This window comes from Carassius carassius, chromosome 20, assembly GCF_963082965.1.
Source record: "Carassius carassius chromosome 20, fCarCar2.1, whole genome shotgun sequence".
NCBI classification, from domain to species: domain Eukaryota; kingdom Metazoa; phylum Chordata; class Actinopteri; order Cypriniformes; family Cyprinidae; genus Carassius; species Carassius carassius.
The window spans coordinates 1797198-1819276 of NC_081774.1; the positions used below are offsets into that span (position 1 = coordinate 1797198).

The following is a 22079-nucleotide window of genomic DNA, read 5'->3' on the forward strand; positions in this document are numbered from 1 at the left end:
GTCCTTACTGTCTCTTGTAATCAATTTAATGCATCCTTGCTGAATAAAAGTAGTAATTTCTTTCAAAAGAAAAAAAACATACTGACCCCAGATTATTTATATGTAAGAACACAGAAGACGAATATTAGAAAGTAAGATGTTTATATGCATTTATATACTCTCCATGACATGCTGATGATCAGGAATCAGGCGGTTGATAAATGTCTGTTTTCTTTTCCTATGAAGGCCTTAAGCTAGCTTGGCTTGGAAACATCTATTACCGGGAAAATGTCTGTCAGCTGTGTCATGTAGCTCGAGTATCTCTGACAGTTTACACCGGTTTCATCAGCCGGTCTTAGCAAGGAAAATTAGGTAACTCGGATGAGGCAAAGTTAGTGCTTTCTAAATCTGCACGACAAGCCAGGCTTTATCTGTTATAGAGGCTTTAATTGGCTCGCAAACTTCTCATTAGAGCTTTATCAGGTAATGCGGGTGAGATCAGGAGCAAACGTGCTGCTGTTAACACACATTGATTACACAATCTGTGTGAGTGGGCATCGAGGTCAGCATGGACTAATTAATTCAAAAACTGCAATAAATAAAGCATTGAAAGAATAATATACACAAAAACGCAAACACTTTCTCACCTTCAGTGTATTTAAGATGTAGATGAGTTTGTTTCTTCATCGGATTTGGAGAAATGTAGCATTCCATCAATTGCTCACTAATACATCCATTGCAGTGAATGGGTGCCGTCAGAACATCTTGATAGATTTGTAACTTTTGGTTTCACAAGATTCACAAGTTGATAACTGGTGGACCGGAGTGGTATGAATTATTGTGGTTTTACTTTTAAAGCTATTTGGACTTTCGTTCTGACGGCACCCATTCACTTTAAATGATCCATTGGTGAGCGAGAGATGGAATGCTACATTTCTCCACATTTGTTTCCATGAAGAAACAAATTCCATTTACAGCTTGGATGGCCCGAGTGAATTTTTGGGTGGATTACTTACTACATCAGCCATTCAAAAGAAGCAGTGTACTTTGATGATAATTCAACAATTCATTTTTGTAAACAAATTGAAATGATCTTACTGTATGAAATGAACTATGGTTTTCCTCTACTGCTGTCTTTGACATCACTGCTCACGTTAATCGCTAGTGAAGGGTATGATGTCATTTTCCTGTGAGTAAATAGTTTATTCACTCATAAAAACATTGCGTATTTGTTTTTTTCTGCTTCTCATATACTTTTTGTTTTCTTTCAAGGAAACTTTGTCATGTTGTGATTCATCCTGGGTTTGGTTCGGTCTGTGCCTCAGAACTCTATTGACGATTGTTTTGAAATTCCAATGGAGAAAACGACTTCTGCTTCCAGAGCGGCCACTCACTTTTTGTCACGCTCTATTTCGTGCACTGCAATTTTATTGTCGCAGTGGATTGGAAAAGCGAAATATTATTGTTTTTCCCCTTAGAATATAAAACTAGATGTTCGATGAGTCTTAAAGTGGACACAGACTGGATATTGGGGTTTGATCACCTGTGGTAGTTGTCCTGAAAAGAACCAAAGATCTGAAACCAACTATGTGCATTAGAGTTTAGGTTTTTGTTCCAGAACCAGATTCTGAGTGCGTTGTTTATTTGTTTCGTATACAATCGGACATTTGGAATTGACTCCCTCTGCTCTGGCTCCTTTCCTGGCTGTTTCCCGCTGAAATGCGGAAGCTTTGAGCTTTGTTATTGTAATGGGGCACCTCAGATGTTTGACATGTGTCCTGGCCTGTTGAGGTGTGTTTGTGTAGAGTTGTGTAGAGTTGGTGTGAAGGTAAGGCTAAGAGCGACGTCAGAAACGAGGCTTTGGTTACAGATTGGGAAAACGACATGAAAGGGAATAGCTTTGTGAAAATTCTTCAAAAATGCTACTGTTTGTGTTGCACAGGAAAAATGACAGCATATGGTTTTGGTAAGGTGATGGGAGTGATTAAATATAGAAACTTGTTTCTGTCTTGGAATACAAAAAAAAAAGGCAACTGCAAGTTTTTAATATCACAATTCAGATTTTATTTCTTTAAAGTTGCGAATTTTATATATATTTTAGTTAACATTTCAAGCATGTTGTGACAGGCAGTTAATTTTCAGGCAATTGTGACATTTATCACATAATTCAGACTTTTTTACCTCAGAACTGTTATAAACTTATATATATATATATTTTTTAGTTTAACCCCAAAATGACTTTTAATTATTTTTTGTTTGTTTGTTGAATGACGAGTAAAAAATAAAAAAGGATAAATGTGGCTTTTTATCTCACATAAACAGTTGCAATTACCTTTTAATTAATTGTATTTATATATTTGTTCATTTATTTTATCCAATGGTGGAAAAAATCTTCCATAATTCAGTTAAAACAATTTTTGTATGTATTTTTAAGCTATATTTTAAAGCAGTAAAAAGAGGTCAAAATGAATAGAATTTAAATTAACAATTCTAATTCACAATAACGTTGTATTGTAAAAATATGGCGTAGAAACAATTTTTTGCAACAAATTGCTAGTAAAGCTTGCTAGTAAAGCTAGGAAAGACTGAAATGTTTTTTTTTTTTTTTTTTTTACGCTTTCCAATAATCTTTATTTACAACTTAAACAAATAGTTTTATGGTGTGGTTTACATTTACTTTTAACAACAAAATAGTTTTAAAATAATTTGTTCCCTAATTTATTTCTCTTTATTTTTTAGAGAGATAAAATTGGTTTAGTGTGTTGACAAATTAATCCCAGTTACTCATTTGTTTCATGAGTTAAATGCTGAGAATTCTACAATAGATTTAATTTTAATTGGAGGGAAAAACATGGCTGAAAGTTTTTATGGGTTTCTCTCTTCAAAAAAATAATACAAAAATACCCAGATCTAAATTTTTTTTATCACCTGCCAGTTGAATAAAACAAACCTGCAGTGGACACAAGCCATTCGGTGAAAGATATGAAGGAACGCCGGTGGAATCACATCCAGATGTCTGTGTGTTTGCAGAAGACTTTATTTAGCAGATTTTATTATGGGTGAAATCAGCAGTATGATGGGACTGTTCTTCCCCACACCAAACCGTTGCCCAAGTATTATGATGTGTTTCATTGCTGGATCTAATGTGCAGAATCACAGTGATGAATCATGACAGCTTACAGACCTGGATTGAGTTTGTCCCAGTGTCAGAGGGTCTCGATGTGTCCTGTAACTCTGTCAGTCATTTATCAGAAAATGTTACATTAGAATAAATCATAGTTGTGTGCTATTCAGAAATGAAATACACAGCACATCTATTTTAAAATGGCATCTGATATTATTAGAATAAAAGAAAGTATATGGATTGTTTTTTGAAAAACAATTTGAAAATTTATTTCCATTTACTGTATAGAATTCTAATCCAATGAAATTTGAACAGTTGGAAAATTTTTGACATACTGTAAAGCCAGAACTAAGACTGCAACTTTTATTTATTATACTTAAAAATATATATTATTTATATTAATATACACTATTTGATGATTGTTCCCTGTTTGCTCTTTCTACATCATTTATAATAGATTTAATAAAAATATAATTAAAAAAATATTTTTTTTATATTTTATATATATGTTATTTATTTGCTGTACTTGCTCTATTTAATAATAAATTAATAAATAAAACAATATATATATATATATATACATAGTGTATGTATGTGAATATTTATGTACACACACACACAAACACACACACACAATATATATTGATTACTTTTACCATTGTTTTATTCAATTATATCTATACTGTTTTTATTGCTAGATCTATTTTTGTAATTGTAACTTTTATTTTAAAGTTGATTCATTCACTAATTTCATTAACAGTGCCATTACAATAAATAAATGCCAATGAACTGCCCAAAACCCCTGAACTTATATTTCCATAGCATCATTTCGAACTGATTGTTTAATATATTTTCAGTTCATAAATTACACCAAATTATACATTTGTGTTTAACTGTGCATCTTTTTCCGCTCGTTCGGGCGGTTTGTATGAACTGTACATGGATTCCCAATGGGAGAGTTGTAATTAGGTATTTTTAATTGTCTGAGGTATTTTCAAAATAAGCAGATGTTATAAACATGTCTCGTCAAATCATGCAACCAATTACGGTGATTCAAACCACAAGCTCATGGAGAAAATGATTCCTCCTTTAAGTTGGTTTTAGGTTTGAATCAACATGTTGTATTTACTTTTGTGAATTATGTCGAGAGCGCAGGGCTTTTCTCTTGAAACCTCATTTCATGTCATGTAAACCACCAGATGCTTTCGAGCAACTAAAATATTGTATGAAGATGAATCGATTGGGCCATATGTCCATATCATAATTAGTGCCTCAGACAGACAGACGACACAGAAATTTGATTTCTCAGTAAAGGCTTATGAAAATATACAAGCAGGGTGGGACTGTCATGTGACCACGGGTCACATGATATTATGACAGCTTTCTGAACTGGTTTTTATGGTGATGGAGGCTGTGAAGCAGCACAGAGTAAATATTTAGTCATTTTCTTTGATTCAAGACTTCCTGAGCACTGCTCAGAAATGTATCTATTTGTTTATAATGAAACACTTATCCAAGACAGGACAGGACTTTTTCTTTTTTTCAGCTATTGTACCTCAACCTGATTGAAACCATTTTAGAATTTTTTAACCATTCAAGTCAATCTTTGAAATATACTTCAATCCCATGCATTCAACTAGGTACAATAATATTGTTATTATACTATCAAAGTGTTCAGAAACAAAAGCTTTAGTATCTTTAGCTCCATCTATGGGTTGTTTGGTGAGATTGCAACTATCCAAGATTTTAAAGGAATATTATTATATCATCAGAAAATGTCAAATCAGAATGAATGGTAATTGTGTTATTCAAATATGAAATGCGAATCTCAATTTTTTTAGGATTGTATCTATATAAGGCCTTTTAAAAATCTATTATTAGCTCCATTTTTAAAATTTTATCATTTATATTTTATCATTTATATAAAACAAGACTGCATTTTTACTATTACATGTATTAGAAAGAGAATCATTATAGAAATTAACATCTGTATGTGTGACAAAGAAAAAAATAATTCTTGATGTTTTGGAGGGGGGAAACAGATAAAAACCTTTTTATTTATTAATCACATTTTTAAATAGTTTTAATGACATTTTATATGCACATATTTTCAGCCAGTGCATGGTATAGTACTTTCCAATAGATATATGCAACATACACACACACACACACACACTTGACACAAACTGAACCACAATGTTCACAGTGGGGTACTGACATCAGTACACAGCCAGAAAAAGAAGAGTTCATCATCATCAGTCATTAGTGTCATTCAGCATCTGTAGGTAATATTCATCTCCCCCAAACTCACTTCACTCACGCGCTCCAAAAGTGTCAGTCCATCTGACTCATTTTCACTCCCTTTGGCAATTTTTTTAACAGTATTGGCCAGTATTGTTCGTTTATTGTATTTAATTTTATTGTTTCTTGTCTCTTCAGAAAAACCACTCCCAGGCGCTCAGAGGAAAGCCAGAACTGCCATTAGCATAGAAAAGTGTTATTGCTCCCGTCTGTGAATTAGAAACAAGGAATGATGCATCCATCTAGAATCTTACACAACTGTTACATTGTAAACAGAACATGGGTGGTTGCCAGGGGCGTTGCTATGCGATTGCTCTGAATGTTCTAAGTTTTTTAGAATGTTGCTACATGGTTGCTATGGTTGCTTGCTAGGTGGTTACATACTGGCCTAACAGAGTCTCTGTGGAATGTATTTATTTATTTTTCTCAGCCAATCATAAATAGAGATGCTTAGTAGACATGGGATATATTTTGTTTATGATATTAAAACCATGTAGCGACAGACTCTCTAAAATTTTCAGTGATCCTTCCTCCAATCAAATGTCAGAGAAATCATTTCCATCCCTTTGATAAGGCCAGATAAATCCAAAAGGGATATGCATATACTGCTCATTTACACGAATGAAAAAATATGCTGTTTTATCATGTTTTTTGTTTTCTAATTCACAGGAGAGGCTCAATAAAATTCATACCGTGTGAATGTCAGTCTGTGTGCATTACAGTGAAATCGTCGATGCAAGTAACGTTTAATTAAATATTCTGGGTTTGGTGCAACTTAAGCTGCATGAGCAACATCTGTGGAATTGTTTATTGCATAATTTTTTGCAAAAACAAGGAAGGACGCATGTACAGTAATGCACTTTCAGTGGAAGTCTGCACTGGAATAAATGCTAAAATATTTACTGTTTTCAACAAAAAAGCCACAGGACTTTAACATCATACATGCTAACATGAGAATAGTGTGACTTATTACCATTTGACTTATTCTGACAATGCAGTAACCTTCCACAGACTTGGATTGTACAGTTAGTGCATCATTGTAAATGCATTTTTGTTTTACAGACTGAAGGATGAGATTACTGTCTGTGCTGATGCCATAGGGCTGAAGTAGTCTTAGTAATAAGAAGATGCTAGAAGGTTCTCATTGGGATTGATTTTAAACACCGGCATCCAGCTGTAATCCCTATAGACAAACTCATTCATTCCTAATTCAGTCCACAGTTTTTCCTTTAAATATCTTTAACACCTATATCATTCACAGTAAAATAAATCAAGGTCAAGATTTCTTCACACATTGTATATTTCCTTCCTGAAGGCTGTGTGTTCAGTTATTATTAGTAGTTGGATTGTGAAACTTAAGTCTGCGTATTTTATTGTTGTAATGCATAATTTTGTTGTTGTTGTTGAAATGGGAATTAACAGTTATGATAGGTTTTTCAACAGTTGTAGCTGGTCAGATTTTTTTTTTTTTAATATTTTTGAAAAGTCATCAAGAATGCATTTATTTAAATGTACTCGTACAGTACAGCATAATTGCAGATGATTGGATCAACCTGATGACTAAATATTCACAATATCATTTCAATATTAAATTCAGATTTTATGCAATCCCCTCTGTGATATTGTAGCTTATATCCTGTTTTTCCTCAGCACCGTGTCATGTTGTGGCCAGCAGCATCATTATCTCCCTCTCTCTCTCTCTCTCTCTCTCTCTCTCTCACTGTGCAATTGTTCTAATGACCGACTTTCTAGTTGCTAGGAGACGAACAAGTGCATAAAATCTCCCAATGCCAGGCTCGATGTTTTCTCTCATCCTGTTTCTATCCTTCATGTGAACCGGCATCTGTTGTTTCGTTTTTATTTTAACTCGAATGATTTGTTTCAAGTAAAATGTGTGTTCTTTAACAGTACGTTATCTTTCTAAGATGTTTTAACAGTGTCTCATACATCTGTTTCCAATCACTCTTCTACTCCAAGCAGTGGATTTGATTTATGAGGGAAGACATTAAAACATGTTAGTACTAGTATGACATGAACACAGATTAAATACAAACTTTCTTTAAAGTCAGCATGAAAACAATCCTGTTATTTTCCCATCACAATTAATTAGTCCTCATTATTTTTATCGCAATTGCTGTTTTTCATAATTGTACTTGTACTACAACCAATGTGTCATATAATGGAATTAAAATGCATTTCATGTTGACTTTAAACACTCTCTTGGGTATTTTTAAAAGCAGTCTCGGCAAATCCTTCTCTTCTTTCTCGTAGTTTAGTCCCAACTGGACTTTGACACACTTGATTTCCATCCTCTGGACACACATCCAGTCCTTTTCTTTAGACAGCGCAAGATGGAAAGATATTGTCCACAACAGAGACATAACCCTCATCGCTAGAGAGTCTCTTCAAACCTGTGAATCTTTCTCACACACGTCTGGACACCCGCCAGGGCCTTCTGATCAAAAACCAGCTCTCAGCCAAGGTGACGGTTTTGACAGCCTGCCATCAACAGCCTTCTGATTAGTTTACCCTGAAAACGTCACTCATCAGGTTATTTGTTAAGGGGCTTGTTGACCTTGGGCATCCCTGTGCTGACGGCGAGCGTCTGTTCGGCTGTTATCCTGGTAACCGTATCTTTTTTGGTATTGTCAGGTTCCCAGAGGAAGAACTCGTGCAGGAGCGTGTTGACTGTCTCTGGACACTCCATCATCACCATGTGACTGCCTTCCTCGATCACTTTCAGGAACGCAAACAAGAGGATCTGGAATAAAGACAATTTACAAGACAAGTTATTATAAATATATATTAAAAAATATGTAAATATTATTTTAGATGATGATTAATCATACATGTTATATTGTTATATTAATATATGAATATAATGTGTTTAGATACTTTATGTATATTTAAAAATATATTAAATAGATTTCAATACATTTTATATTTATGCATATGATATTTTAAACAGTTACATTTCCAAACATTATATTACATGTTATATATTTTATAGTGTATTTTACATAAATACTTATGTATGTATATAATGCTACAGTGTGCTGACTTTGTTTTGCATTTTTATGCACCTATATTTTAGACGTTTTTGAATGTGCATGCTTTTTATGTTATTTTGATATAAAATACTTAATATATAAAATATATAATTTGTAAAGTAACATTAGTATACAACATTTATTTATAATGTATAAAAAACAGTATACTATAATATAAATACTTATGCAAATAAACATTATATATTTACACACACACACACACACATATATTAATCGCATCCAAAATATGTGTGTGTACTGTGTATATTTATTATGTATATATAAATACACACACATACAGTATATATTTTGAAAATATTTACGTTTATATTTATATTAATATAATTTACATTATATATAACTATTTAAAATATAAACATAACATTCGTCTAAAATATATATAATATATGCGTGTGTGTGTGTTTGTATATATATATATATATATATATATATATATATACACAGTATACACACATAAACAAAAACGTTTATTTTGGATGCGATTAGTCATTTGACAGCACTAACATATATTTAAATTTGTATATTTAATGTAAAATCAATACTAAGCTGCTGATATTTCTTGTCACTGCGCTCAGCTATATTTTGGATGCATAGATCGATCAGTAACATTACTTTCATATAAAGGATCTGCATTTGCTGTATCTATGCAAATAAGCAATAAAAATAAACAAAAATATTTTTATATTTAAGTACTACATTATGTACATTTACATTTTATCAGATAAAGGATTTGCACTCACTGGATCTTCTTAATGATTTGTAATTTGTTTTAATTTTGCAACAGAGCAATTAAAAATCCAATGTTTTGCCAGCAAGCCTTCTTCAGTGAATCATTTCCCCCAAGAATAAAAAAAAAATTAATAAATGATTACCTCAAGGCGGCTTGCTGACAAAAGTGATCTGAAAGTGTTGTGTATATTTGTCAAATTTTTTAAATGTCCAAATGAATTCAGACAGTCATTCTTACTGTTTGATTTGAACTATTTATTTAGCTGTTTCTAATTTATTGCGCTTTTGCAGAACATCTGAACTCTGTGTTTTGTTTAACAGCCCTGTGAGCCTCCTATCTGCCTGCAGGGAGTCCTCACTGACTACAGCAGTACAGTGTTTCATTCAGAGCACATCTGCACGAGGACATGCGTAATGCTCCTCTACAGCACAGAGACGCTCTTGTGTTGATGAGGAGAGCCAACATCACACTGTTATTCCACACACACTATAGAATCAAAGGCTGCGTCCCAGTTCACATATATATACTAGACCATATGTGCAAGTCTCACAAAACATGTTCCACTTATCCCCAAATCAAACAAAGGAAATAATAAATCATATTTTACAGGGAGATGAAAATGAAGCTTATTATTTCAGAACTTAATATGTTAGCATTGTGACTTTATTGTCATAACATTCTCACCATAAATTCTCATAAGGGGCATGCTTGCACTTTACTGTTTATTTATTTATTTATAGTTTATGTAGTTCTCATTATTCTCAGTGGTGAATCTCATTAGGGTTATAATTATTGAAGGACAGTATTTTTACTGTATTGCAGTTAAACAATTGCATTTGCAATACAATTTTATTTTAATCATATTTATTAATGTTTATTAAACCATATTTTTGTAATTAAAATTTTTCTTGCAGGAAAATCCTACAATGTATCACAAAAATTCTGTTAAAATTATTGCAAAAAATGTACACTTATTTGGAAAAAAATTCTTAAAATGTATTGCAAAAAAAATCCTAAAATGTCCAAAAATATAAAATAAAGTCCTAAAATGTATAGCAAAAAGTCATATTTTTTCGAAGCAAAAAGTCATATTTTTTTAAAGCAAAAAAGTAATTAAAGTATTGCAAAAATGTCTGAAAATGCATCACAAAAATGACCTAAAATGTATTGCAAAATAATCCTAAATTGTATTGCAAAAAAAGTCCTAAAACATATTGCAAAAATGTCCTAAAATTAATAACAAAATTTCCTAAACTGTATTGTAAAAAAGTATAGTAAAAAAGTTATTGCAAAAGAAGTTCTAAAATTTCCGGAGCTCTCTGACAAAGTACATACTTTTAGAGGGTAGTAAAAGTATGTGAATTGTGAGAGCCAAAGAAAGCACCATCCTTATACTGTCACACAAGAAATGATATCACCGCAATGAAAATATATTCAATGTGCTCAAACCTCTGCCATCCGCTGGTCCTCATCAATCGGCACAAACTTGTCGTACATGCCGTGCACCAGCAGTATGGGGACAGTCAGCTCGGCGTGGTAAACCTCGTCCCCCTCGGGCCAGTACTGACCGCTCATCATCGCTCGCAGGACGAACGGAGACACGTTAAAAGCGTTTCCCTCTTTCAGAAGCTGCTTCTCTTTAGCGCCCTGTCTGGCAAAACCAGCTCTGTGCGCAAAACAGAAGAAAAGATTAATTTTTAACATGCTGCAGGTAATGCTAAAACAACTGTTGTTTGTGCAGAGGTTGTTGTCTTGGGCTCTTACTTGAGGAAGCTCCAGGCCAGGCAGGGAGACAGACAGTGCAGGACACAGGAGGGCAGCTGGAAGATGGAGCACAGGCTGGGCTCCAGCGCCGTGGGGCCGCCTCCATTGATCATCACCACCTTATGCACCTGCTCCGGATACTCGTGTGCCAGGAACGTACAGAACGACACCCTGCACAGGAACAAAACGGTGACAAAGGTGCATCAGTAAAAACTTGCCAGTAAGAAACACAAGGCTTCTCTCAATAATAGAGCTTGCAGTCATACGTTTGGCAAACTTGACTAAACCACTGTTATTTTAGGATTATTATTAATATTTTTATTTATTTGATTTATTTTCAGTTCTCCCATATTTCGTGTCAATTTTAACAAGTAATTAGTACGTATTTTATTCCAGTTAGATTCCAATGCAACATTTTTTTTCATTAAATATTTCTATTTAATTTTATTTCAGTTTTATTTACAGTATATTAATGAAAGCAGTTATTAATAGTAACTTTTAGTTTTAGTATTATTTAGTATTATTATTATTTTATTATTATTATTATTATTGCAATACTTTAATGACTTTTGCTTTGAAAAAATACATTTTAGGATTTTTTTGCAACACATTTTAAGAATTTTTTTAATTAATATTTCTATTTTATTTTATTTCAGCTTTATTTATATTAATGAAAGCAGTTATTAATAGTAATTTTTAGTTTTAGTATTATTTATATGCTATTATAGTATGCATTAATATTTTATTAGATTTTTTTTTTATAATGTAATTTCTCAAATTGCTAGAATCTTGTCTTACAATTTAAATAATTCATTAAATCTATCTGTCAAAATTGTGTTTTGACAGAACTGTCTTTGACTCGTCAAGGCTAGAATTGTGTCAAATTCTTAGGATATTTTTTAAATATACTTTCAAATAGCTTTTGATTTGGTCACATTTTTAGTCACTTCATAATTTTGTTGTATTTTAAAATGCCAAAAAGTCCTAAAATGTACTGCAAAAATGTCCTGAAATTAATACCAAAAATGTCCTAAAGTTTATAATGCAAAAAAAAAAAAAACATGCATTGAGTAGAAACGCAATGTTTACCCGTAGGAGTGACCAATGAGGATGTTCCGTTTTCTGGCGTATCTCTTAAATATGGCGCGCAAGTCCTCGGCGAGAGCGTAGAAGGTGTACGCCGCTGCTATCTGTGGGGCAGTGCTGGCGCCATGTCCTGCCAAATCCGGGGCGATGACCTCGTAACCCAGCCGCGAAAAGAATTCCAGCTGAGTCCCCCAAATGTCCAGCGAGCCGCCCACGCCGTGGATGAAGAAGAGCGCCACGTCCGGATGTGTCCCCTTACAGCTGCTGATGCAGCGCTCCGTATCGATCAGCACGGTGCGCTTGGGTCTCCTCCGCCGGCATCTGGGAGGAGGAGCCGGCTTCTGCTGGTCTGAGGTGGGAAGCGGTGGAGCGGGTCTGGGATCCGGGGACGAGGGTGCAGTGGTGTAATCGGACAGCTCCACCTCCACTGTGCTGCACTGCTCCATGTCTCCGTTCTGACACTGCAGGATCTCGGAGTGGAGGACATCTCCCAGGTTCTCGATCACCAGCTGGCCGTTGCGGTACACCGTGATCTTGCGCTTGCAGTGGACGCTGCTGGCCGCTTCTGGTTGAGCTTCTGTCGTAGCAGGTCGTTCGGGGAGGATGTGGCGCACGCGCAGCACACGGCCCGGCTTCACCTCCACAAACTCGTATCCGTCTGCAGGCTTACCGTCTGATGACTCGACCGGCAGCACAACGCTGGTCGTCTTTCCCATCAGGCAGCAGAAGATGCTCTCGATGATGCTGGTCAACATGGTTCTGCTTTACCTGAAGATGTACAGACACACATTCCGCTTAGGCTCAACCTTACATCTTCCAAATTACAAACTTTGTAAAACTTCTCAAACTTTTTCTTTCTCAAAGTATTTTCTTACTCAGTTTTTATCTTGCTTTTTTAGAACAAATATCTAAACATTCTTTAATCAACATTTAACATCTTATTAAAAAGCATAATGACAAAAGATATTAAGTCTTGTACATCTAGGTTTTTGTTTAAAACAAGAATATTATCTGACGTTAGGGTAAGAAAAAATATCTTGTTTCTCTTTGTTTTAAGGTTTATTTTTCTTACCTTTTTTTCTGTTTTTATGCATAAGCTTATCTAACTCACAAATGATGCATTTGTACAAGGCAAAAATACTAAGAATGAAATTTTTTTTTTCTTTTCTTTTTTGCGCGAGCAATGTAGCTACTGTTTATTAGAAACATAAAACAATATAACCATGTATCATATACCCAAAATACATTATATCAAATTGTAATAATATCTGTTGTTCTAATGCTTAATGTTTGAAAAATAAAAAAATAAAATTGTATATATATATATAATAGTAAGTTTTTTTTACCTTTTGGTATTTATCCTCATTTTAGAATTTATTTTCAATGGTTTTTAAAATCAATTTTTTTATTATTATTATTATTATTTTAATGCTAAAGATAAATAGCCTTTTTCTGAAGTTAGACAATTTGACAAAAATATTATAATTTTATTAATAAAATTAGAATAATAGAATGGTTTAATTCTTCACAATGTTTGTGAATCTGGCTCCTGGGCTTATTTTGACTGATTTATCATTCATCTTTGTCTTCATAATCTTTAATCAAAATGTAATGATCTCAGTAACCCTCTAATTACTTTTTGTCTGACATCACAAGTCCTTTTAGGTTTTTCAACAAATATTTTTTATAGAAACATTTGTTCATTTTTTCAGTTGATTCCCCAAACATCAATGCATCTACATCTTATTTTTCCATTTCCACCGATGTTCTCCGTTAAACTTTCTGATCAGGAGGAAACCAGTCCATGCAGTTCTGCTGCTGAGTAACTTTCACCCAGTTTAAATCTTCCTAACATCATTTTAGTGGCTGTTGCACGAATGCCCTGTAATTTCATTACAGTGGATATTGCCAAACCCCCTCCGGTCTTTGTGTGGATCTGCACAAAAGAAGCGCTGCATTGCTGTTCCTGCGAGCGACAGTATGACAGCTGCTGTCAGCAGGGCTTTCACAAAGACACCAGGAAAAATGCTAACTACACTGCAGAGAAGGATCCAGAGAGCCTGCGTGCACAAAGACACTTTTGATATGGAAGCCCACATGAAAGAATATTACAAAAATAATGCCTTCTGTTTCTCCTAGACAGCAATGAGATTAAATGAAGAGAAAATAGAGGAGTCTGCTACTTCTCAGATTTAGGAAAATGAGCTCTTTTCATTGGATGCTCTGCTGTGAATGGGTGCCGTCAGAGTCCAAACAGCTTATAAAAAGATCACAATAATCCACAGCACTCCAGTACATCAGTTAACATCATGTGAAGCCAAAAGCTATTTGTTTGTAAGAAACAAATCCATCAAGACAGTTTTTACTTCAAAACATTGCTTCTAGATAAAATACAGTTCATAATCCATAATAACACTTCCTCCAGTGAAAAAGACTGTCTCCTGTTATCCTGTATTAACTGTTTTTGCTTGTAAACAGTGCTTAACCTGTGCATATTTCACTCCTGATTCAAACAAACTGACTTTTTCACTGGAGAAAGCAATATTATGGATAGATTTTAGCCAGAATTTGAAGTTTAAACATCTTAATGATGGATTTGTTTCTTACAAACATGCAGTTTGTGGATTACTTGCATTGCTTGTGGATTATTGTGATGTTTTAATCAGCTGTTTGGACTCTCATTCTGACGGCACCCATTCACTGCAGAGGATTCCCCTTGTGAGTAAGTGATGCGATGCTAAAAAACAAATCTTGGATGGTCTGAAGGTGAGTACATTTTTATCATATTTTCATTTTGCAGGTGAACTATTCCTTTAAGAGAATAAATTCCAGGAGTGTGAGACACAATGGTACTAAGTAAGTATTTAGGAAAATCTTAAAATGCACACAAACTCAACCATGCAAATAATTGCAGTAAAAGCAAGTTACAGTGAGAACAGAGTGTGCTGCATGTTGCCTGGATCTTGCCAACGGCATCCTAGTAGAGAAGATGATTCACATGGTGACCTAGACAAGGCTCTTTAAATAGCCTGGGCTCCTCCAGCGTGCTTCCCTTGGGTATTAATGCAGAAAACTGCCTGTAGAGAACATGACTGCAGTGATACCTGCATATAAATGAATGCATCTGTATAGCTATGATGCTCCTGAATCCAGTTAGTGCTAGTGAATGTTTACAGAGGTCGATTTCTGTGCCAGCTAGATTAAATATAGTCACTCCGAGGGCAATGAAATATTAAAACTGCTCAGGATGTGTTTGATGCATCCTTGATAAATGACATACACATAGACCCTGAGCTGATTTATTAGTTTGAACACAATTCCCATGCACCATGAAATAACATTCTGACCAGAAACAGTCGCTGATCACAAATAAATATGCTTCTGATATATTGCTTTATTTTGTATTGAGTGCAATTATCAGCTGCAGCACTGCAAAGATAATCAAAATTAAAATAATTATTCTCTGTTCCAATAGAAAATGAAAAAGAAAGAAAAGCAACACATTGACTAAACACGTATTGATAGACTGAAATAGTGTTTTCCCGTAAAAAGTAGTCCAATAATCTGTTTGAAAACTAAATGTATACAGTGGATCTAGAACTGCAATATAATTTAATATGTAAATGTAAACAATGTCTGTGTAAACATAGTATGTAAACATGTAAATGCACCGAAAGATAATGTGGGAAAAATATAATTTGGTACTGTATGCAAATGTAAACAATGTGTAAATGTAAAAATGTAATTTAAACATGTAAATGCATATAAAGATGAACTATTTTTAGTGCAAAATACATGTTCATACATATTGCAAAATAATATGCAAATGTAAACATTATTTAAATGCACAGGAAGATAAAAAGAAATTGTAGCTGCTATATTGCAATACAATTTAATATGTAAATGTAAACTATATGCAAATGTAAACAATAATGTTTGAGAACATATCTAAGTCTACATTTGGATGGCTGGGTCTGCAATTACTGTACACTATTTGTATTTATTAAATTTTTTTTGTAAATGTATTAATGTAGTGTTTTACAAAAAAATGTTTAATTAAATGTGTTACATGATGTTTCTTTGTAATTACTACATTTACTAGCAATTCTGAGAAAAAAAATATTTCTACACCATATTTTTTCAGTGTATTTGTTTTTCTAAAATGTTCAGTCATCTACGCTCTGTCTAGCTCTTCTCAAATGTTTTCCTTGTCTTTCACAGCCCTATCAGCTTTGACGGAGGAAGTGACACGCTTATGACAGACACAGCAGCTCGACGCTTCCTGTCCTGCAGCCAGAGACGCCAGCAAACTGAACCTCAATTAGTCATCATTAACTCCTTCTCTTCAGTCCTCACTGGCCCTTCACCTGCTCCATTTTTCAGATTACTCATCTTGAGGGGTGATACATTATTCAGACTGAATGCCAGAAGGTTTTTAGCGGTGATGTATTATTAATCAAATGTAGAGCTGATGCAAAACGTATCTTGCTGTTTTGTGCTGCTTCTTGATGTAAAAAATTCAACCATTTTTAACTATAAACATTAAGGTCAATACAGTGGTATCCTTAAAATATCTGAACGTTATTGTCATGTACTGTATATAACAAAATATCAAAGCAAGTGTTATTCATTTCAACTTGAGGAATTCTGACCTCACTTTACTAAATATAACCAAAACATTTGATTAAAATGATGAAGTTTGGAGAAGCAGTGTTTGAGATGCATACAGGCACTCTTTGAGTTTATCTAATGCAATGATATTCTGACATTTTTTAAAGTCCAAATACTGTTTGGGGTCATTGTATATTCAGATTTACAGTAATATTTTTTTAGGTCTCATCACATGATTTTAAGGCTTTCTTGCAAATAGAAAGACCTTCAGGAATCCTCAAGGAATTGGTGTTTTTGCTAGAGCTAGAGTGAAAGTGTTGACTTCAGCACCTAAAGGAAAATCAATGCCGCAGGCTGATTCTGCCATAGTACATCTTTAGCTATTACGCAATGAGGTTAGAGCTCAGTTTTATCTCCGAGAACTTCTGTCGGTCAAACACAGGGGCACATGATTAGTTTTTCAGTCACTGATTCTAAATTGTTTTTACTCAAAATGATTAGAAAATCTGAAAAATGAAATTTGGGTTGGTTTGGTGGGTTGATTTCAGTCATCTCAAAATGATCAAATATAAGTGAATCAATCTGCACGACAGTAAAATTCATCTTGATTTCTTAGTCTTCAGTTGTGTGAGGAACAACGGCATAAAAGACGAGGAGGAGGAGCTACAGAAGAAGTACAAGTATTTTGACGGTGAGCAGATGACAGATTATTTATAATTGGCTGAATTAATTCTTTACAAAATCTGATGCAACAGTTATTTGGAGATGGGGAGGAGAACACTGATGCTGCCAATCAGCTAATGATTCTCCTGCATCAGCTGCTGTTTACCACATCTCCACAGGAACGCTAATGAGATGCACAGAGAGAGTACAGTATCAAAAGAATGATTCACGGAGAGAGGAAATGCCCTCTATTTCACTGTGCTACACTACAGTAGTATCGCTTTGAATTTTGCAGCTGGAATAATAAAAGAGTTAAAGAAATTGTTCACCCAAAAATGTAAATTATACTCATCCTTAGGTCATCCAAGATTGTTTCTTCATCTGAACAGATTTGGAGAAATGTATCTCTGCAGTGAATGGGTGCCGTCAGAATGAGAATCCAAACAGCTGATAAAAACATCACAGATGTTAACTGATGGACTGGAGTGCAGTGGATTATTGTGATGTTTTTATCAGACTCTCATTCTGACGGCACCCATTCACTGCAGAGGATCCGTTGCTGAGCAAGTGATACATTTCTCCAAATCTGTTCTGATGAAGAAAGAAAATTATCATCTACATATTTAATGGTCTACGGCTGAGTAAAATTTCAGCAGATTTTCATTTCTGGGTGAACTGTTCCTTTAAAAGAAATCTTTTTGAACCCCCAAACTACAGATTAAACCCATAACTCAGATTCGGTTTTTATTAAACTCTGCACACTGATTAACTGTACCTTTTAATAACATATTAAATTATTTAATGAGAAAAATCTATGGAGTCATTTGCATTTTTAACAGGAACTCTTACAGCAGTGATCAAGCTTTTCAGTCCTCATTTGAACCATTTTTTTTCTTTTGCTATTCAGATATGCTTTGACATACAATATGAATACACTGCATATTACTGGAATAACATCTTATTAGTGGATTTGATCCTAGTCTTGCTACTGCATGATGATGGCAAAGTATATCTTGTAAACTACTCATGCATTAAATCCAAAGCAAACTCTTGCATGAATTGTCCCACATTTGCCGAGTGGGAGTGTGTTTTGGTGTGTCATCGTTTAGTCTGCAATGCAGAATTAGAATGTGTGGGCAGACTGCTGTACAGTACGTTGCTTAGTAGCCTACATTAGGAACAATATCTACAATCCCAACCAACAGCACATGGCTTTAACTGTGCTGTCATTGAATCATGCTTAAATACAAGTCACTTAAGTATGAATGGATGGCGATTTAATATGTGATGCACTGCAACGCATCAGTGCATCGCATCGCTGTTAATATGGTCTTCTTGCATCTCATAGAACAGGTTGCCATGGTTTCATCATGCGAAACACTGTAACACTTCTGATCACATCAATGACATTGATTGATTGGTTGCTGCGCAACGCATGAAGCAGAGATGCAGGTTTGCAAAACACACTGCATACTACATACTACATCACAGAGACTGTCAACTAGTATGCAACCTTATATTATGCATATGGATAATAGTGCTATTTTGAAATATGATTCTTACCTGGATCGATATCTGCGAGACGGATCGGATTTGCAAGCGCAATAAATAATGCACCAATATTTGAAATCGAATCAAATTAAATCAAACGCGTTCAGGTGCAGAGAAATCAAATGATGCGCTCCAGGGTCCTCCAGAGTTGAGCCGCGGAGAGAGACAGAAGAGGGCTGCGGCTCTCAGCATCCTCACGGCGGGGTTATCATTCAGCCCAGTGCCCTTGTTTTCTCCTGTAGCCGGGAACCAGGTTTGACTGACAGGAGCTGTAACGAACTGCAGGGCTTCCTTCAGTCAGTGCTGACCAATGCAGCGTCTGCTCTGCTGTTGCTAAGCCCAGATGAGAGAAAGCAAATTGTATAAACGCATGCCACGAAGAAATGACCTTAAAGGAATTTCTGTCAATAATTTTAGCGTCTCTTTAAAAATACATAAAAATGGTTGTAATATGTTAATGCATAATAAGGCTATGAATTATGACAAAACTAAAGACAAAACTAAATGCTTTGTTAATCTACTCTAATCCATTTGCCGTGATTATCGTGTGTGTGTGTGTGTGTGTGTGTGTGTGTGTGTATACAGGTCCTTCTCAAAAAAATTGCATATTGTGATAAAGTTCATTATTTTCCATAATGTAATGATAAAAATTAAACTTTCATATATTTTAGATTCATTGCACACCAACTGAAATATTTCAGGTCTTTTATTGTTTTAATACTGATGACTTTGGCATACAGCTCATGAAAACCCAAAATTCCTATCTCAAAAAATTAGCATATCATGAAAAGGTTCTCTAAACGAGCTATTAACCTAATCATCTGAATCAACTAATTAACTCTAAACACCTGCAAAAGATTCCTGAGGCTTTTAAAAACTCCCAGCCTGGTTCATTACTCAAAACCGCAATCATGGGTAAGACTGCTGACCAGAAGGCCATCATTGACACCCTCAAGCGAGAGGGTAAGACACAGAAAGAAATTTCTGAACGAACGGGCTGTTCCCAGAGTGCTGTATCAAGGCACCTCAGTGGGAAGTCTGTGGGAAGGAAAAAATGTGGCAAAAAATGCTGCACAACGAGAAGAGGTGACCGGACCTGAGGAAGATTGTGGAGAAGGACCGATTCCAGACCTTTGGGGACCTGCGGAAGCAGTGGACTGAGTCTGGAGTAGAAACATCCAGAGCCACCGTGCACAGCGTGTGCAGGAAATGGGCTACAGGTGCCGCATTCCCCAGGTCAAGCCACTTTTAAACCAGAAACAGCGGCACTGGACTGTTGCTCAGTGGTCCAAAGTACTTTTTTCGGATGAAAGCAAATTTTGCATGTCATTCGGAAATCAAGGTGCCAGAGTCTGGAGGAAGACTAGGGAGAAGGAAATGCCAAAATGCCTGAAGTCCAGTGTCAAGTACCCACAGTCAGTGATGGTCTGGGGTGCCATGTCAGCTGCTGGTGTTGGTCCACTGTGTTTTATCAAGGGCAGGGCAATGCAGCTAGCTATCAGGAGATTTTGGAGCACTTCATGCTTCCATCTGCTGAAAAGCTTTATGGAGATGAAGATTTTGTTTTTCAGCACGACCTGGCACCTGCTCACAGTGCCAAAACCACTGGTAAATGGTTTACTGACCATGGTATTACTGTGCTCAATTGGCCTGCCAACTCTCCTGACCTGAACCCCATAGAGAATCTGTGGGATATTGTGAAGAGAAAGTTGAGAGACGCAAGACCCAACACTCTGGATGAGCTTAAGGCCGCTATCGAAGCATCCTGGGCCTCCATAACACCTCAGCAGTGCCACAGGCTGATTGCCTCCATGCCACGCCGCATTGAAGCAGTCATTTCTGCAAAAGGATTCCCCACCAAGTATTGAGTGAATAACTGAACGTAATTATTTGAAGGTTGACTTTTTTTTGTATTAAAAACACTTTTCTTTTATTGGTCGGATGAAATATGCTAATTTTTTGAGACAGACATTTAGGGTTTTCATGAGCTGTATGCCAAAATCATCAGTATTAAAACAATAAAAGACCTGAAATATTTCAGTTTGGTGTGCAATGAATCTAAAATATATGAAAGTTTAATTTTTATCATTACATTATGGAAAATAATGAACTTTATCACAATATGCTAATTTTCTGAGAAGGACCTGTATATATATATTTATACTGTATATAGTGCATGACGAAAACTAGACATTTTACTATAATAATATTTATTATAAAGGTGTGCACGTGTTTCTCTCCACAAATTTTCATGACTGCAATGCTTTCATGTTCTTTGTCTATATATTAGCTCTTCAGTTATTCTTATTATAATTATTGTGTGTAATTCTCATAATTCTTATGATCCTTATTAAATTTTTATTACTATAACACAGCAATGGAAATAATCTTGTATATACAGTGAATTCAAAATGTTTTACATTTTATTTGACAATTTATTTATTTTTTCTGTCAAGACATTGTAGAGCAGAAGTCTTCAGCCTTTTTCTCACCAACACCAAAAGAGAGATAAGAGAGACCCAAAGTAATGTTGCATTTTAATAACAAACACATACATTCATATATTTACATATGCTTTATGATCTGTACATTGGCTGTCGTCAACTGTTTGTTTACCAACTCTCTTCAAAACATCTTCTTTTGTGTTTAACAGAAGAAATAAACTCATCGTTTGGAAGAAAATGAGGGTTAGTAAATGATGACTGAATTTCATTTTTTTTTGTAAAATATTCCTTTAAGTGAGAAATCGGACCTTTTTAGCAGGTTAGAGAGATTCACTCGATGACTAAAATAGATAAAAAGAGAAAAAACTATTCAATTGCTACACTGCTAAAAGTACAGAATTGTTTTTAGAATAAAGGTTTTATTTTGTTCTAGTGTTCTATTTAGAACTAAATCCAATAGTAAAGTGTAATTATAAGGGGACTTCTTGATGCATTCTGTGCAATATTTCAAAGTTAAATTAAATTTACCATCCTTGCTTTCTTAAAACTCTTTAAGTGTTTGGCAATTTTTTAATAAAATACTTCAGTATCACCTGACACTCATTTCCATTCTTACTCTACTACAAAGACTGTAATGTGACAGATCTCCCATATTTGATATGACAACACTTATTTACACCCAGAACAATTCGATTGGATTTCTTATAAACAGTCTCTCTGTGCTCGTTAAGGTCTGATCTCAGGTCAGTTCTAAC

General features: G+C 34.8%; 1 protein-coding gene and 1 long non-coding RNA gene across 2 annotated transcripts; both read right to left on the minus strand.

The window, feature by feature from the left end:
• Nucleotides 1-6983: 6983 nt before the first annotated feature.
• Nucleotides 6984-19199, minus strand: LOC132096000 (protein ABHD8-like). Its single transcript, XM_059501108.1, has 5 exons — nt 18893-19199; nt 12059-12823; nt 10970-11140; nt 10655-10871; nt 6984-8165 (listed from the first exon to the last, which is right to left on the minus strand). Exons 2-5 carry the CDS (start codon nt 12808-12810, stop codon nt 7956-7958), a joined length of 1350 nt encoding a protein of 449 aa, XP_059357091.1. The 5' UTR covers nt 12811-12823; nt 18893-19199; the 3' UTR covers nt 6984-7955.
• Nucleotides 19200-21395: 2196 nt separating this feature from the next.
• On the minus strand, nt 21396-22021 carry LOC132096001 (uncharacterized). Its single transcript, XR_009422531.1, has 2 exons — nt 21633-22021; nt 21396-21582 (listed from the first exon to the last, which is right to left on the minus strand). It is a non-coding gene; the product is annotated as an uncharacterized LOC132096001 (long non-coding RNA).
• Between the last annotated feature and the right edge of the window lie 58 nt (nt 22022-22079).

Excerpts from the sequence above, each read along its gene's own strand:
- LOC132096000 (XM_059501108.1), bottom strand. The coding sequence starts at position 12,810 with ATGTTGACCAGCATCATCGAGAGCATCTTCTGCTGCCTGATGGGAAAG. Across the intron at positions 11,141-12,058 it reads CTCATTGGTCACTCCTACGG|GGTGTCGTTCTGTACGTTCC; the intron begins GTAAACATTGCG and ends GTTCCTGTGCAG. Across the intron at positions 10,872-10,969 it reads CTGGCCTGGAGCTTCCTCAA|AGCTGGTTTTGCCAGACAGG; the intron begins GTAAGAGCCCAA and ends TTTTGCGCACAG.